Genomic DNA, 17,820 nt, shown 5'->3' on the forward strand with positions numbered 1-17,820 from the left:
ATTTGCATATCGAGCTTATTTCTAGCACCAATATCGTGTTGGAACCATAGATATCTTACATATATAGAAGTTTATACATAAGACATCTATGATTGGAACACGCTGGTGCTTCTAGTGGACGAAAGTAGGCTGTCACATTTTGCTTCCAGGACACTGGCCAAGTTCAAGTTTTCCTTCAGCCTTCTTTTTTAACTCAGTATAAAAACAAGAAATCACAAGAGTTGTCACAAAAATGTTTCTCTGCTTTAATTCGCAAAAAACCGACGCATAAAGACGACAAAGCTGTTCCCTTATATTTGTACATTTGCATTTTACACATTCCTTGATTTTCAAGGCGCTTCATTCTCTTAACAATCACTGCGCTTCACCAACGAAGCGAAAACGAATAAATACCGAGGCTTATTGCAAAAAGGAAGTTTTTCTCTTGGTCTTTGCATCCTGCATAAACACGATTTGCAACTTGAATGGTCGAAAACTTGTAGAAAAAGTTGGGTTTTATAAAACGTCGAAATTATACAAAGTCGCATAAAAACTTTAAATCAGGAAAAGATTTGCGATAAAGAGGCAAAATCACTGTCTTAAGGCCGCAGCTTCAGAAAATTAATGAAGAAAGTTTTCACGCCACAACTTTGAAGAATTGTTTACAGAAGTTCATGCGGTTGACACAATCCCAGCAAGCAGATAATGAAGAAGCGATCAGGTGGTGAAGACGATTATGATGAGTACAAGGATCCACGATGACACAGGCTGGTAGAAAATACAGTGTTTGAAGAATGCAACATGCTCCGTGACGCAACAGAATGAAGAAGTGATGTCCGCAACACACGAAATATTGACGCTAAATTACACATAAAACGCACTTCGTATAAAAAGCAATAACAGGTTCCTACAATAGGCACTTACAGCTCTTACACAGCAAAACATAAGCAGAAAGCGCAACACACACGCGAGGGCAGTTCCAAATAAAATGAGATTCTGTTTACGACGAATCTTTGCGCTCCATCAGTCCGCAGTGGGCACTGCGATGTGGAGCATTGGCGCCCCCTTTAGGTTTATCTGATGCTCGGAGGAGGGCGCTCTTGTAGCGAGAGATGGGGATGTTGGAGTGCGTGGCGAAGGGGAGGATGAAAGTCCGGATGGAGAGTCCGACGAGTAGGAGGCGTCATCCCGGTGCTGCTGGATGTTGCATGGATCTTTCTGCTGCTCCAGGAAGAGTTCTCTCTTGCACTTCTCGGAAGATGATCCAACATCGACAGGATGTTGAGGATCGTCCTTAAGAGCATTGTCGTCCTCCTTCTTGAATTCCTTTGGACGTTTTGACGCCGGCTCCTCATCAGAACCTCCAGTCAGCCCCGTCATTGTCGGGAACACGGGGTTAGAATAATCCCGTTTTGGAGATATGAAATCCTTTCCAAAGAATCCCCCGATGAAGGAGGGTAAGGGGGCGGGGGGTGAGAAGGGATTGACCCCATCAGATAGGGGCAACTTCACCCCATTTGGGAAATATGGGGAGGAGGGGGAGGCAGGGGACCGGGCGTTCTCTGAAAAAAAAAAGTCAAGATGAAGAGAGCAAATTCCCACCAGAATCTCAAATTTTGTTTCCTTTCCACGAAATCTCAATTTAAAGCAGTGACGTCAAATTGAAAGTTCTCTTTCAATGAATAATCACAACATTAGTGACGTCAACAGTTGCGGAGTTAAAAATAAAATCAACTTACTCCGCTTCCTCTGCTTCGAGCTGATCGCAGGAGAGTTTGGATCAGATCTCCTCATCTGCTGACGCAACTCATGGACGATGGCGTCCTCGGGCTTGCAGTAGGCGTATCTGTGGTTCATGTGCTGGGAATAGGATCCTGGACACCAAGATCATTGTTAAATGTCTTGTTGGGGTTCAACGACCAAGTTAACGGTTGATGTTGGGATTATACAGGACGCTTCGATGAAATGAATGTTATAATAACCATTTAAAATGGCAAAACGCGCCCATTTATACGAGATTTTATGACGTCATAATACTAGGTCTCGAAGTGAACTCATTGTTTAAACCAGGAGGGTTTCCGTTAAAACATTTGGTGATCGATCTTATATTGAAGTATGGAGACGGGAATTTCCTCTGACCTGAATGGGAGAACCTCTTTCCGCACTTGTCGCACTCGTACGGCTTCTCACCGGTGTGCAGCCTCTGGTGCTCTATCAAGTGGTGTTTGTGTTTGAAAGACTTCCCACACTCGGTGCAGTGGTGAGGCCGCTTGCCTGCATGATCAATACAAAATCAAAAGTTAGTGGAATCCAGTTAAACCATCGACATCTCGTTATAACAGAACTTTGAAAACAATCTCGTCTCAATACAATCTCGCGCCCATTCACGAATAACTTCAAAACCGTGTCCTGCATAATTATATCAACCACGTCATCAGCACTATTACGGCTTCACTCTAAGTAGGTTTCCTTGGAAGAACACGGCAGGGCCATATAAGAGAAATAAGCGTCGCCGAATATAAATAGAGCTTTAGGTATGGAACTAAGACATAAAATTTACATATAAAATTATGCGTGATGTTGCGGAAGCTTTAAAAAGCATTATGACGTAAGTGTTGTCTTTTGTCATAATTTCGATATTTTGCAAAGTGCATCCGATTACACAGAGATTAGTTGTCTGACACAACCGGACAACAAACAACGCGTTCAACCGTTACAATTCTGTTGTAAACCTGTGTGCAACTGCGCACACAGCTTGTTAAAGCTATTTCAAATCTTTTCGCTTTATGCAGCTTTTTGCCGCGCTCTGTGCTTATTTATTACAACCCACCTGTGTGTTCGTATTTGTGACGTGTCAATGAGCTTTGTTTTTGAAAACATTTGTCGCAGATGTCGCATTTATGGGGAAGTTCAGGTGACCCCATGACCCTGGATGGAGGCTCCGTGTTGAAATGCTCCGGCAATAAAGAATGCCCAATGTCTTTCTCGGAGTAGGGGGAGCTCCTGCGGCTGGTTATTGCGTCATGAAGGATATGCTTGGTTGACTTTATGTGACCTGGGGTTAAAAAAAATTGCAAAATAGTGGAATATTTGAAAATCAAAAAACCACATGTTTCTGAAACATGAAATGTGTGAAAAATAATTTTCGGGTTTTAGGAACAAAAACTAGCGAATTAAATCTTAAAACGCACTTGGCTTGTCGTTTGAAATGCAATCACCAAATGAGCGTTTCTTCGGGCGCCCTCTCCTGGCCGGTTTGTTGGGTATGCTCCCCCCTGTTAGAGGAGGCGAGAGAATTCCACTTTCCTCATTCAACATGGATGAAGAAGTGAAGAAATTCTGGAAATTTTAAAAATATTTTAAACTAAAATGTTACTTCAACTGAAATACGACGTCGACATTAAAATATAACAAATTATTCCATCACAATCGCTTTTAGAAATATTTAAATCACCTGAAGTTGTTTTGCATACGTCATATCCGGTAATCTTTAAAAAACAACAAAAATCTTCTTAAAATTTAATTTTTCAGGAGAGGGTCGGTTTGCGAAACAAAGTTAAAACGTTAGATCGTGAGGGGGCAGACTTACATGGACGGGTGGGAAGGACCGGGATGGATATTGCGTAGAAATTCGTTGCAGAAGAAATTGGACGACGGCGCTGATGGGAGTCGACATGCGTCTTGCTGGATGCAAAAAAAATATAGAAATACCATTTCCTAAAGGTTGTTCAGAATATTTTTAAAATTCTTTTATTTAAACAAATAACAAAGCATTTGACGTCACTCACCTGCTGCATGACGTAGGCTGCAGATAATTGCTGAAGTCTCGACAGTGCCCTGGCTGCTGTGGCGACAAAATATTTTATTATGAACAAAACGATTATGATCAAGAAGCGCTTTTCGCCCAATCACGTCTAAAGCGAGGAAAAGTTTACCATTATGACGCAATAATAGTCGCAGAGATCGAGCAATTATTTCGCATGAAGCAATGTTAGCGTTTATGAGATCGAGAAAATCACAAAAATCAGCGGCGTACCTGATGCGTCAACGTCGGCCATCGGCGGCTTGTGCTTCGATGACAGATCTAGTGGTTGCTCTTGTTCTAAGTCAGCATTGTCTGCGATATCCTGTAAAAAACAACTTTACTATGGTTCGAGAAATTTAATAATTTTTGTGCCGCCATTTTCTAGATTTTAGTAAAAGTTGCGCGAAACAATAAGAACCCGAAGCCGGTCTCAACTCCTACATTGCTCGATTCATTATTTACATTTTGCAACTCTTCAGCCTGATTTGGTGACCTCAAGTGTTGATTCTGGTTCAGCAGAGATTTAGAGGCCGCTAGGGAGAGCGCGAGAGCCTGAAAGTCACAAATATGAATTGATCAATTAAACGAGTTCCTTAATAACTAGTGGCAAGTTAAATTCTTGAACAACACCGCGTCATAGGCACCTGCTGGTAGTGCAGGAAGTTAGACGCCGCCAAAGGAGGGACCCGGCCAGACGCCATATTGGCAAGAGCCGCTTGGAAGATTTGCTGCTGCAGGAAGATGTTGTAGGGAGATGGCGCCACCGAGTTGTTGCTGTTTGTGTTCGACCAACTGTCCTTGGAATTGCTGAAGAGCGCCGAGTTCATTGTTGTGTCATAATGTTCCCATTTATGACCGAACGGCTTGGGAAATGCAGGGTTGTTGATATTGAAATTGCTCGAGGGTGAGTTTGTTGTCTGGTCGTTAGGGTTCGGCCAAGTTGCAAACTGCAAGAAGCAGAAATTGTCGACCGGGTTGAACTGAGCAATGAGAGCAATATCTGAGCAACGGAACCAACCTTCCTCGCTTCCTCCTTGTTTTGCGCGGTTGATGCTGCGGAGCCGCACAAGCTGTTCAGGTAATTACCCAGGATGTAGGTTTTAGCTGCATCCGCACCGTCGAACTTCGCCGCTCCCTCCAGCGCAGATTCATCCAAATGCGGTGGCTTCGACTTTTCTAAAGTGCAAAAAAACCTTTCACGTTAGAAATCGGTTGAAGCAAACATCGATCTACAGCGTTCAATGGTTTGAAGTGAAGGAAACGCGAAAAAAACTCATAAAAATATCGAAGTCATAGCACCGCCATTTTATTTTTACCTCCTTGATGAGTCAAAGGTTTGATTCTAATCACGCTCGAGCAATAATCTCAACACATCGGCGATACTCAACAACTAAACTTTCCAACGCACGTTTCATTAAAATGATGCCAAGAGCAATTTCATATCACGTTTATTGCGTCACAATGAGCTTGCTGACCAAAAACAATTGTTACGCAAGCTTCTAATTTCTTTCAATCACGTGACCGACAGTTCTTTGTCCAACGACCTAGTTTCTATTTTATTGTGACGTAATAAAGTATCAAAACGTGTAACTTCGAAAGCTGTTGAAAGATTTCTCGAAAAACAGAATTTCTTTTTAAGCAGAAACCTGGGCGAGATTCCTGGGAGGACATTCTCACGCAAATCGTGGAATAACTAAGAACATAGCAGCGCATGAGCTTATTTGAGCGCGTATTATCGCGTGGCACGAACACGCGAGACCTGAGCTACTCATAAATCGTGTGGAATCCATTCAACTTTTGGTCGACGGGAAATTTGCCGAATTCCTGGAAATAATTTGGTGCAGTTGAAAACATTTTTTTTAATTTTGAAGAAAAAATTGAACGTTTTAAGAATTCTTTTATTCGCTCGGATAAAATATAGATTGGGCTTACATAGACACAACATATCAACACATCACATTGTGTAACATGACGTCATTACAGGCAACCTACACTTTCCTATGAAATAGAGTAAAAGAAATAAAACCGAAATTTACCGAAAGTGGCGATAATTGCAGGGGTCGCGCAAAAGAATTTTATTTACCTGGATTTTCGTTTTTCCTCGAGCTGTTGTCTTTGGGCAAAAATGTTTTCATCTTTTGTCGGGAAATAAAACTCTCTTGTGTCATTCTACGGCTTTCAACGGCGGATTTAGAAGCAGGGATTTTCTTCTCAAAACCTGGTTCTTCTTTCAAACTCTTCCCCGGGTCCATGAGATAGTTGACTTGATAACACGAATTTATATCTGAGGTTGCTTTCTTCAAAAATCTAAACAAAATATTCCCCTTAATTTGGGACAATTCGCATCAAGTCAAATAAAAAAGAATTTAATCAAACTTCAGAACCTTTCATAAACAAACTGTATATGAAAAAAAAACGAAAGAAAAACCGACTTTTTCCCAATCGGATGTCAACTCATTAAATTTTCGATTTTAAGACGAAGCTTTGCTCTAAATCTTGCGCGTTTTTTTATTCCAGGCGCAAATAAACTTGCAATAAAATGTCCAACTTATGTCAACCTCCGAGCACAAATATGAGTGGAAATATCTCCGGCGGCCAAACCTCATAACCTCCCCAACACCGACTCACTTGCGCGGAAGATTGAAAGTGGCAAAACATGAAAGTTCTAAATAAAACAATTATCTAATCTGCTCTGAAGTTCTAAGATTAAAAACTTGTGCGATTTTTCTCAGAAAATCAATTTTTTGTTCAACAACTGACCGGATTTAATTCGCTGTGTACTGGACCCCGCCTACTCGTAACTGGTCACAACTTTCACGCCATAAGACAGGTCTAAGCTGGACATTATGACGTCAGCACTTCGGTGGCATGCTCGAACAGCGATATGCATAGATGTGGAAAGTCCCGCTTTCTGTGAAATGCAACGAGCGAACACGATGGAGGCACGACACGTTTACAACAAGGTACAGACAGGCCAGGTACAAGAAGGTGCGGGTCAGACCAGGTAGTCACTATAGGACCAGACATGACGTAATAACGTGTTCGTGCGGCTGAGAATCGTGACGTGACCATTTCACCAATTTAGTCTCGATTTCCTTTCGCATTCATTTTTATTTATTCCGAAAAAACCTCAAATTTCGCCTCAAACTGACCGTAGCAAGTCGGCACAAGGCGCTACAAAAACCAACTTCAAGTGCCAAGCTCAAATCGGCCCAGGACGACTGGTGATTGGTGCCCGGTGTGCCCAGCACAAACCCTCGTGCCCTGACGCTGTTCATAGAGAAGTCTTCGATGCAAATAAGATCAATCACGCGCAGGACGCCATTAAAAAATTTCCAGCAAGCTTTTAGTCCACTATTCGTTGCACGGCATACCGCGTGACGTCATCATGTCCGTATTATGATGTCATACACGTGAAGATTTTATTAATCGCGCGACAGTTTTGCGCAAGTTAATTATTGAATTCCGGTTAAATGATTGGCGCTAGTTGTTACAAAGGTGTTTCATGGCGTGTCGTTAGGACAGAAAGCGAGTTTTGAAAACAAGAAAGCTGATGGGAGGATTTAATTACCTAAAGTAGCGAAGTGGCCGAAATTAGCGACTGCACAGAAATAAACATCATGATTTCACTTCCCCGCTACTCCCTGCAAGGGGGAGGGTCGAAAATCCTCATAAATACGTTTTTCTAAATTTAACTTTTTTTGAAAAATGTCCACAATATGCAGAAGGCCGAGACACTATTATCTGCGCTGGGCTCATTCCTTTATCACGTCAGGCTGCATTGTGACTTAATAAGGTTAGTTTGTGCGCGGATATGTGCTGTGTGAGGCGTGCCACGTAAAATTACTTAATTCCAATTAACCTAATCACGTTCAATTTGATTATGGAATAGCTGTGTCATTCTAGGATCGTGGCGACTGTTGTTATTTTAGAAAAGATTCGAACACGGTTGTCACCGCTTCCTAGAATTTCGAATTTTGCAAAATTACATCGACACTGGAAGCGACATTTTAGGCAAAAATGCCAAGAACTCATCAGCCGGGTGAAACATTTTGCTCAAAAACAGACGGTTTTTAATAAAATCATGACATTTCTGGCGACTTTCGCGGAATTACTTCGCACCCATCAAACTTTCCAGCTGGTCCACATCTGCACTTACCTGACGTCACAAAGCGATCCTGATCAATGTTGACCTCATCTTACCTGCCTGTGCTACTGTGACGCAACAGACTCAACATAATCGCACCTCGATGTAAGATTGCGAGGAAAAAGAAAGAAAAAGAAGAGAGAAAGAAAAAAGAACGAAAGAGAAAATTTCTCCTCCCTGCACACAAGGCAGGTTTATTACATCACAATCGTTAAACGAATAAAGACTTGAAAGAAATTGTGTCTCAAAATTCAGGATGCAATAAAGAAAATGTTGAGGACAAAGGGTCCGCAGGTTCATGATCCGATTCCATGACCCGCTTCATGCAAGGAAGACAAAACCCACAGAACCATCCCTGCTGCGAATGTGTATTTATACAAGCAAGCAACACGACCTCGCATCTGGCCTGAGAGGAACTTGGGCAAACATCGACATCAATCAAACTTCGGTGCAAATTAAAACCGAGTCTGAGGCAATATTGAAAATTCTTTCAAATAAAAATCAGTTGTTTTAGTTTTACCTCGAACCTATTTTAAAAGGAGACAAACAAAGCCTCGATTGTGACGTCAATAAGCATAAATAACACAAAGGACGGAGCAAACGATCAGCTCAACGATGAAAGCCCAAGTGTCCATGAATGAACCAGAATGCGACCTTGCCGGTTGAACTGGGTTAAACCATCAACAAAATAAATAAAATTTGCCTGAATGGACGCAAAAGGTGACAGCTGGCAGACAACAGAGAATAAAACTTAAACTTCCAGATCGACATGAAATATGGCGGCTGTGACCACCGGTTGACTCGGCCGCCATTGTAAGGTGACTTCCGGGAATATAGGAACCACATGAGCCATGGACTATGAGCCTGATACTGTACAACCGCGATCAACTCAATCGCGAACCACTGGGTGCTTTGTGCACTGGCGCCCTTTAACACGATGATAAGAATATTAATTTCGGTTGCCACAAATAATTACCGCCTGTTACGCATTTATCTAACCTACATGTGACGTCATCGTTGTTAATATTGACAGTGTTGCGTCACAATTGGCGAAGTTTGTTTTGGTTTACAACCTGCATCATGCATAACAACATGGCGCTAATTTGATAAGAAGTTTATTCACGCTCGGTTTGTTCTGGGTACGCGTGAGTGCGCGATTTTATAATCTCCGCTTTATTACGTCACTATGAAGTGATCCGAAACATTTCCTTGCACAGAATAGCATGGCGCTGGGCGAGATATACCATAACCCATATCATGTCGTTAATGCCATCCGCATTGCGCTTATTAAAAAGGAAACCAATTCGCTTATTTCATATGACACGCAGCTGAGGTAACTGTGACATCATAAACGAACCATCAAGGGCCGATATGAGATGATCCACCTTCGCGCGATCGAAGCTTCCTTCTTTCAATCTAGCAACCAGGTCGCGATTCCTTTGTTTGATGGAAGCGAGACGAATCGCGAGAGAGGAAAGACACCGAGCATGGATTCCCACGACGAACGTTCGCATAAGACCCTAATTGCGTATCAACCTATCGCCGCCCGTCGCTTTATGGCATCCCTCCCCGCTGCGGCGGTGGATATCCATGAAGAGATGCCGCACCTAATAGGGGGGACATTGCAAGGAATTCAGCGGCACAAATTCGAAAGCCGACCTCAAATGGCTTCGCATCGCGGCACAAACTCGTCATCGCTCATCGTAAAAGTCAACTCGACAATTCGAGACTATTCGCCATCGCAAGGAAAAAGAATTCGCAAATGAAAAGTCGTTCTTTCACGTTCAATAATTAACTCGATCTAGAGCGAGGTCAAAGCGGTCGATGACTCCCTCATGCAGGTGACCATGTCGATGACCCGGTTCCGCGTTGACCAGAGTTAAACTTCTCAAACTCAATTTAATTTGCTGCAAGCTCGACCAGGTTACACAAAATGTCGGCAACCGCGAAACTAAACACCGAAGTCAATGTCAGGTGCAAAGAAATCAAGTTCGTTCAAGTTTGTTGTTGACGTTGAGGCGCGATATCGAACAAATTGAAACTTGAACTTACCTTGGAACCGGCTTCTCTGGGAACTCCCCGTCTTGCCCCGAAGTCTGTTAACAAAACAGACGTCAGCATGATGTAATAATGACATCTTTTAAATGATGCGTCAACTTAAACTTCTACTAAAATAAAACGAAATACTGTACCTGGCCTCGAAGAAAATATTCGTCCGTTAAGTGGCGTACTTGCGTCCTATGACCGAAGCTGGGCTGCTGATTGGTCAAAATTTGCGCGGATGACCTGCGAACGACACGCACGGATGTTAGATTTTTAGTTAAAATCTACCTGGGACTTAGTTCACAGATCGAGAGCGCGTTGCATCCACCTGGCATCGCTACAGGATGCGATGACTGACATGATGATTGACATTTAAACCTTGTGACGTTTGCAGACCACGTAGTCATAGCAACAAAAATTTAATTAAACTAATTCATAACATCATTAAGACAAGTGACGTCATAAGTAAATTACAAAAGATTAAAATGGTCGTTAAAGTATCTACGTCACCTTCGCATGTCTCCACGGTCGGTTGGTTTTGGCGCTGGGTCTGTTATTTTGCGGCTAAATTCTGCAATTAACAAACATACGACAAAGTTAGTCATTGCAAAGAATGTGACCAAACAAACCAGCTTACACGCACGAGTGTCAGGCTGGCGAATTATCGCGACTCTATTGTCGCAGTTTCAATGCAATGTGGCGTTATACCCTCGGAAGCGGATGAAAATAAGCTACATTGATAGCTTCAGATCATTGTGCCTGCCTATTTCCATAGTGTCGGGTGTGTTAGGAGCCAAAGCTTATGCAAATCACTCAGCGCCAACTTGCGGTTATGCAAATCACCTCGTTTAATAGAAGACTGGGCAAGGTGACGGTCAGGTTTGGAGAGTCCGTGCAGAGTCATCTCTGAGTCATCTTCAATCGCTTCCTCTTGGTTTGAATCATTTTGTTCTTTCATTCCCGGACCTTCGACTAATTCTCGAACATTCTCTCTGGAGCTTTCCAAAAAAATCCACCTTTCCTTAGATTCCTCCATCTCATGGTCCTTGGACACTTGCTGCTGAGCAATTCTCCGCTTAGAATCTGTGTTGTTGGACCTACAAGACAAATTTATCGTCCCGGTTTGAAGTTGGTTTAATCGCAAGAAGACCAAGTTAACTCAATATCCTGGTCGATAAAAAGTCAGTCATTTTAGCTCAAAAAAATAAAGAGCAAGCGGCCTCAAATGATCAATGAATAGATCTGAGCGAAACACGCGAAGGCTTCGCGCGTCATCTGTCCTGTAGCAAGTAACCTAACACCCACCTGAGCAAAAACGTTTCCTGCCGTACGCGGTTGACTGTCTTTCGCAGCCACAAGGCTCACAACGTAAACGTATCGAAATTTCGATGTTGGATTATCACGTCACTATGCGCCGATTCAAAGGCAAATTTATTTGTTTTTAATTCGCTACGTTTTGATTTCGTCACAAACAAGTGAAAACAACTTCTGTTGAAACACAAAGCGCCGCATGACGTCACTATAGCAAATATCTTCCGCCCTGACAATATCTGCTCGCGGTTACGTCATCATCGCTTGCGGGAGCGTTTTGGCTGAGAAACAATAACATTGCACTTGACAAGCTTTGCGCTGATAGAAAAGAAATTCTACAATTTACGATCGAAAGTTTGAATCGCGTTTGGACGCGTCGATATTTTGGTCTGACGAAGCGAACCTGGCAGTGTAGATACGACCGACCTTCGCCGCAGGTTCAACCCAGATTTCTCGAAAAAACTATTTCAAATAAACTTGCAGCTAGAAGCCGCTTCTGCCGCCACCTCGACCAAACATCTGTCAACTGCGGGCTGCACCTCACCGGTACGCGGCAGGAAGGAGAATTTCCTGCCCTGTCATTGATAAACGGTTTCACACAAACCTACCTTCTCAAAACATATGCTAATATCCACGGTGTTAATAAGAACGTAGACCGCCCGAATAAAGTATACCGAGCATTTTCTATCGACGAGCGCTGAAAGTGGAAGTGTACGGGCAGATTTAAAACGACCGTTATAAATCCATCGCTCAGGTAGAGACAATGTGATGGGCCAGCAGCCCTCGAACAATGGACAGCGAAGCATGAATGCAAGCGCTTCTCCATTGAAATTAGAACGAAACCAATGAGCATTGAAATTTAAATATTTACCGTGTCGAAAAATTGACAACAAACTTTCAACAATGGCCTGATTAATTGTGACCAAGATTCTCGGAAAGTTCCGATCTTAAATATTCAAATTTTCGCCCCGAAATTTTCAAAACGAACAAGTCAACACGAAGCAAGATTGCAGGAAGAAGAAACATGAATGCTATCAATCAAGAGATGCAAGAAAATGATGAGAGGAAACAGGTGGAACATCTGCTTCTGATTTTACAAAACGTGCAGCGATATCTGGCGACCCTACTTGCGCACCAACCCCATTGTCCACAACAGTAACAGACCTATGTCGTGCGGATGGTGGCGACTTCACACAGACTTAGATCCCACTTACCTTGACATTGATAACATCGCCTCCAATCCGTGACCTTTCCTGGCTGAGGTCAAAGTCAAATCCTTGGCTTCCCTCTCCGTGATGTCCAACTTCTCAGCGGCTGGCATCGATGCCGCCTTGTGCTGGAAAAATGCCAAAGTAAAAGAAGGTTAAATTGTGGACTGGCTTACAATTAAGTTATAATTTCGAAAAATATTTGCTCACTTCGCAGCTTTGATACTGGGTCAAGTCGTCTCGTGGGAACAGCTTCGAGTCATTGTTCGGCGTCTTCAGCTCGGCCGAGCATTTTGTATTTTCGATGCATTTCTTGCTGCTTATATGTGAACTGTGAATTGCAAGGAGCAATGCTAAGAGATGGAAACATAAGAACAACTACACGAGCACCACCAGCGCGGTGGCGTTCAGGAAATTATTTCCACAGAGAACACAAACTTTTGCGCGCAGCATATACCTGACATGATCACCTCGTTTTTACTTCTGTGCCTTTCTCTATATCGAAGCTGGTCTTAAACTGAATTCTAACCTGGTTCAAAATACTCGTTATATCCCTATATCTAATAACATCGAGTTGATTTCACAATTCACTGAGCTGAACTTGAATCAACAATTAACAACTACTTAACATGCTCAGATTGAATTTACCTAACACTGAGCTAACGTTGTAAGTACGAGGAAGGTTGTACATGTCCTGCCCATACCACGTGTCAGCTACTCTACATCGCACCTGGAACCATATTCTCGGTTTAAAGCGAGAAAACAGGAAACAACGTAGCTCGCCTGACCATTGTTCCACGCAGGGGAGTCAAAGACCTGGCCTGCTCTGGCCTCGCTGAAAAGTAATTTCCTTGTTGAGCGATAAACCCGGCGGCTACCTTCGAGCACCTGAGCGCGACTTCACTGCTTATGACTTCACTGAAGCTTCGACGGCGACAAACTAGAAATCTCATTAAATCTTGTCACCTGTACGAGCCGGAGTGAGAAAAACGTTTGTTGCATCGCGGGTTGGGGCACTCGTACGGTTTCTCGCCGCTGTGGATGCGATTGTGCTCCTTCAAATGATGCTTGTACTTGAACGCCTTCCCGCACACCTCGCACGCAAATTTCCTGCTCCCTGCACAAGAGAGGAAAAAAGTTTGTCAAACCTTGTCCTTGACATAATCAACCTGACAACCGCAAAGATCAAGTTTACCTCCGTTGTGAGTGAGCATGTGGCGCTGCAGTCTGTAGATGTTGATGAACGCCTTTCCGCAGACTTTGCATATCTGCGCACAAACGTGAAAATGCTCATGTTTTGCGAGCTAAGCATTTCCCGGCCAAAGGTGGCAGCATGTCGGAAAACATGTTGACGCCCGAACATTTCATATCTCGCCAAATATCTCAAGTTATAAATTAGATTGAACGAGATAAAGCACGAGCTGACCTCCCTCAGGTAAAATCTCAGCACTTTGTTCTTTCTGCTCCAACGAAAAGAACCGAAAAAACATTCAGTGGAGACGGGCATTGTGCGGAAACAATCGAAATAAACAACAAACAAAAACGTAGAAAAAGCGAGCGCAAAAGTAAAGAAAATAGAAAAGAGTCGATAAAACAGAAACAAAGTTGCAAAGAGAAGATTTTAGAGCAAATTAGACCGTTATCAAACCGTGCAATGAACACAACTCAGCTTTGGGATAACTTTCGCTCAACTTATGTGGCCGTGACTCATGAACGCCAACGTACAGACAACTTGATACGACACAAGCAAACGCGATGGACCGGTGATGTTTAAGCGAATGTCGGTTGAATATGGGGGCGGACGGTTAAAACGGTGACTTGAATTTTTAATGAAATGAGCGAAATTTGAGTCAAAGCTGACCACCTGGCACCGGTATGACGCGAAAAGTTATGACCAGGTTCAATGCAACATCATTTTCGTTTCTACTTTAAATTCTTATGATTGACTTTAATAAAACTTGCAGCTTGAACAAAACTTTTACGAATTATTTCTCGTGATAACTTTTAGTAGACAACCTAACTAACCTATCAGTAATGACGCTTTTGATGTATTATGACGCAAAAAGGTTAAAAAGCGAAATGGCAACTCAATGAAGAACGTGCTGATGGCCACAACAATCTAAAACTCATGCGAACTGAAGAAGGAACGACGACTGCGCCGAGTTTATATTGACGGAGGCGGATCCCTGGAGAGCGGTGATGAGGGAAGTCGAGGATGACGTCATCATCGTTGCAGGCCGCGATCAAACCTGCCCCTTCATCGCGCGTTTATTTATGACGAGTTAAAAAGGAAGGAAATGTTTCAGAATCAGCAAATTATTTTTATCGGCATTAACTGGGCAGACAGGATGAGGTATTCAGCAATTGAGCTTCCACGCGTTCACGATTCTCGCCAAGTTACTACGAAGGTGAAGTTGTGATGGGTTGGAAATAAAAGTCCAACACATGTTGGTCTTTGCCGCATCGACTCTATCATTGAGGGGAGGCAAGTTGGCGCATGCGCACAATTCCCAGGTGACATCATAATGCATCACCGCGACAGCTGGTGATCACGTGTTAGAAAAGTTGGACTAATGACGCGATGACGAAATTTCTGTTATTATATCGCAGGCATTGTGTCGTCATAAACTCAATGACAATTACAATTTCAGCAGTTCACGTTATGCGCATGACGTGTGGTGCTTTTATTTTCAAAGTATTCCTGCATTCGAGCCTCACTGAACACTTCTCATTGTCGTTTTGTCGAAGCCAACTCACCGCGTATATGGGCGAGTGAGTGCAGAAGAACGCGCAAAAGTTGCATTTGCAGCGATAAAAAGTAAAAGAAATTCGACGACTGACCTTGTTTCTGCCCGGGTTGTGGGTCGTCATGTGCCGGTCCAACTGGCTCTTGTAAGCGAACGTGTACCTGCACACCGGGCACGAGTGGTTGTCCTCCTTCTTCTCATGCCTGCAGTGTGGGAACCAAATACAGGAAGTGAAATATTCTAAGGAAGTGCCCGTTCATATCACGATTATTGCGTGAAATGAAAACTAAAGTCACGTGATAGCACAGCCAAGCAATTACAAAGCTGTAATTTAATGCAAAGCACAGTCCATCTCGCGCAGTGTACTAGTCTATCTTTCTACAACTCCATCCGACACACGAATGCACATTAGATTACTACGAGCGAGATGATTGAGCAACAAATATGTCCCGTTGACGTCACAACACGTCATAATGCTACCTGTATTTTATGTGTTCCTTCAAGGATGCCATCCTCTTGTATCCGCGGTCGCAGTAGGGGCACGTCAGCATCGACTCGAACAAAGATGACGCAGTTGTTCTGATCCCTCCGACTTCTTCCAGTTCTAGAACATGCGATTATGAGCATTGTGACGTGAAATATAAACACTTTATAGCAAACATAGAAAGAACGGAGTTGATTTTGAAGAAAGCTACTTGATGAAAATAACGCATTGTGTATGAGATGTCTATTGCTGTTGAATACATGAGGTTATTGTGACGATTGTTACGTCACTTTCGCTTCCTTGTTGCAGAAAGAAAACAAAACTCTATTTAAATCGATGAATGTCTGGTGTAGTCACATCACTTTCATTGCTGGTTAGAAAGATTTCTTTTGAATCGATTACAAAACCTCATTCAACACATTGTCGCTTTCATAATATCAATGACAACTTCAAGAAATTGAACAGAAATTTAGCGCATTGCAATGAACTAAACAATGCACCAATTATGACTAAGACAATGTCTTTGAAATAAACTGGTTATTGTTTAGTACTTTGCCCACCTCGGATATCAATTGAGGAAAGAACATGCACATAAACATCATATAAATCGAGAAAAGTGAGGAAGATCTGTGTCGGAAGTAGAAGCATGCATCACATAAACATCATATAAAATGACCACATACTAACCAGGTGAAACTTTTTTCGCTTTGGTTCCAGGAATGTTGTTAAAGTTTTTGAAATAGTCAGGACTAGAACTCATCTTCGCCGAGTAGTTCAACTTAGTCGGAAGAAACTTCATAGCTTCATATTTTCAGAAATTAAATTTCAAGAATTACCAACTTCCACCTTTGTTATTTGTTTCAACACCAGCTGTTTAAATGAATGATAAATTGAAACAACGGTTGCTGGGTTAAAAAATCTACTTAAAAAAAACAGCTTGGAGAGAAAAGCATGGGATCACCTGACCCATGCCAATTCCATAGACAACATAAAATCGTACACAGCAGTAAGATTAAAATCATATTTTGGAGTTGTTATTGTTTGTGGTTATTCTGTTGTTGATTCAAAAACGCGTTTCCACAATCGCAGTAAATGCATCTGAGTTGACACAAGGCAAGACAGGGACATTTACGCATGATGATAACAAGCACTAAACACAGAGAGAGCGACAACTATCTACGATTACTACTTTGTAACAATGCCGCACAATGGCGCTAATGAGTGATTGCTTCCGCTTTGTGACAGATCAATTAATTAATTAGATTGCTTTGATTAAGGTAAAACTTGAAGTGCCAGGAATCATCTTTTAACGTCAAAGTGAGACTTTAATCAAAGTATCCCTTTAAATTTTAAACCAATTAAAAACTTACAATAATCAAAAGAGAGACACAACAAAGATGCTTCCATTTACTTTTAGAACTTCAATTTTCGGTTTCATTTAAACAGTCTCCGTTTCATTTTCGTAAACTAGTCACTGGTTAACAATAAACTATTAATAACATCATCAACAATAAGCTATTAATGCGCAATAAATATAACAAACGAAGACAGAAAGGAACAATCTAATTCAGCATCGAACAAGGAAGCAAATGCTCATAAATGCATCGACCAAGTTAAAAATAATTTCATCAATAAATTCTCATCTCTAGCATTATCACTTAATACGTCACGTGATCTACACACAATCGGTGCCCCGCCGCTTTCGCCATGACGCCACTATGAGTCGTTTGAAATGAGGGAAAACAGTATGGCTGAAAAGCGGTGATAATGATATGACTAATGATTGCCATTTATTGACTTGACATCAAATATTTTAAATGTCTCCATGGAAGGGAGTACTTTGCCAACAAGACAAAAATAAATTCCAGGTAAAAACTTCAACAAAAATATCACAAAAGTTCACCGAAGATCGATTCTTAATATTGACGTCACCGGAAATCGTCCAATATTTCATCAGTTCAACACCTGGAACGTAATCAAAGAAGTAACTCAGACGCAAGACTTGCGGGCCGCCGTGATCGGACGCTTTTAACTGACAATATTTTGGGACACAATCAGTCAATTAATTAAATCTACCGGAAGGTTCATGTAAAGCG

At 42.2% G+C, this 17,820-nt stretch overlaps 1 protein-coding gene across 3 annotated transcripts; it reads right to left on the reverse strand.

Moving 5' to 3' along the window:
• Positions 1-221: 221 nt before the first annotated feature.
• LOC143470307 (uncharacterized) lies at positions 222-16,596 on the reverse strand. Of its 3 annotated transcripts, none has more exons than XM_076968360.1 (24): positions 16,412-16,596; positions 15,721-15,844; positions 15,335-15,443; positions 13,689-13,761; positions 13,460-13,610; positions 12,704-12,824; positions 12,500-12,621; positions 10,818-11,071; positions 10,485-10,545; positions 10,124-10,217; positions 9,984-10,027; positions 5,868-6,091; positions 4,803-4,960; positions 4,429-4,731; positions 4,247-4,336; positions 4,016-4,106; positions 3,768-3,820; positions 3,569-3,663; positions 3,434-3,467; positions 3,171-3,318; positions 2,810-3,034; positions 2,119-2,253; positions 1,719-1,853; positions 222-1,541 (listed from the first exon to the last, which is right to left on the reverse strand). In XM_076968360.1, exons 1-24 carry the CDS (start codon positions 16,521-16,523, stop codon positions 1,003-1,005), a joined length of 3,495 nt encoding a protein of 1,164 aa, XP_076824475.1. In that variant the 5' UTR covers positions 16,524-16,596; the 3' UTR covers positions 222-1,002. The 3 variants fall into 3 exon arrangements, with proteins under 3 accessions (XP_076824475.1, XP_076824474.1, XP_076824476.1); XM_076968359.1 differs by having other exon boundaries at positions 3,768-3,823; positions 16,412-16,595; XM_076968361.1 differs by lacking the exons at positions 15,335-15,443; positions 15,721-15,844; positions 16,412-16,596 and adding an exon at positions 13,920-14,732 and having other exon boundaries at positions 3,768-3,823.
• Positions 16,597-17,820: the final 1,224 nt, after the last annotated feature.

The sequence above is a fragment of the Clavelina lepadiformis genome, chromosome 9, assembly GCF_947623445.1.
Source record: "Clavelina lepadiformis chromosome 9, kaClaLepa1.1, whole genome shotgun sequence".
In the NCBI taxonomy this organism is placed as follows: Eukaryota; Metazoa; Chordata; class Ascidiacea; order Aplousobranchia; family Clavelinidae; genus Clavelina; species Clavelina lepadiformis.

Excerpts from the sequence above, each read along its gene's own strand:
- LOC143470307 (XM_076968359.1), bottom strand. The coding sequence starts at position 16,523 with ATGAAGTTTCTTCCGACTAAGTTGAACTACTCGGCGAAGATGAGTTCT. Across the intron at positions 10,028-10,123 it reads AATATTTTCTTCGAGGCCAG|ACTTCGGGGCAAGACGGGGA; the intron begins GTACAGTATTTC and ends TTTTGTTAACAG. Across the intron at positions 6,092-9,983 it reads CCAGAGAAGCCGGTTCCAAG|ATTTTTGAAGAAAGCAACCT; the intron begins GTAAGTTCAAGT and ends TATTTTGTTTAG.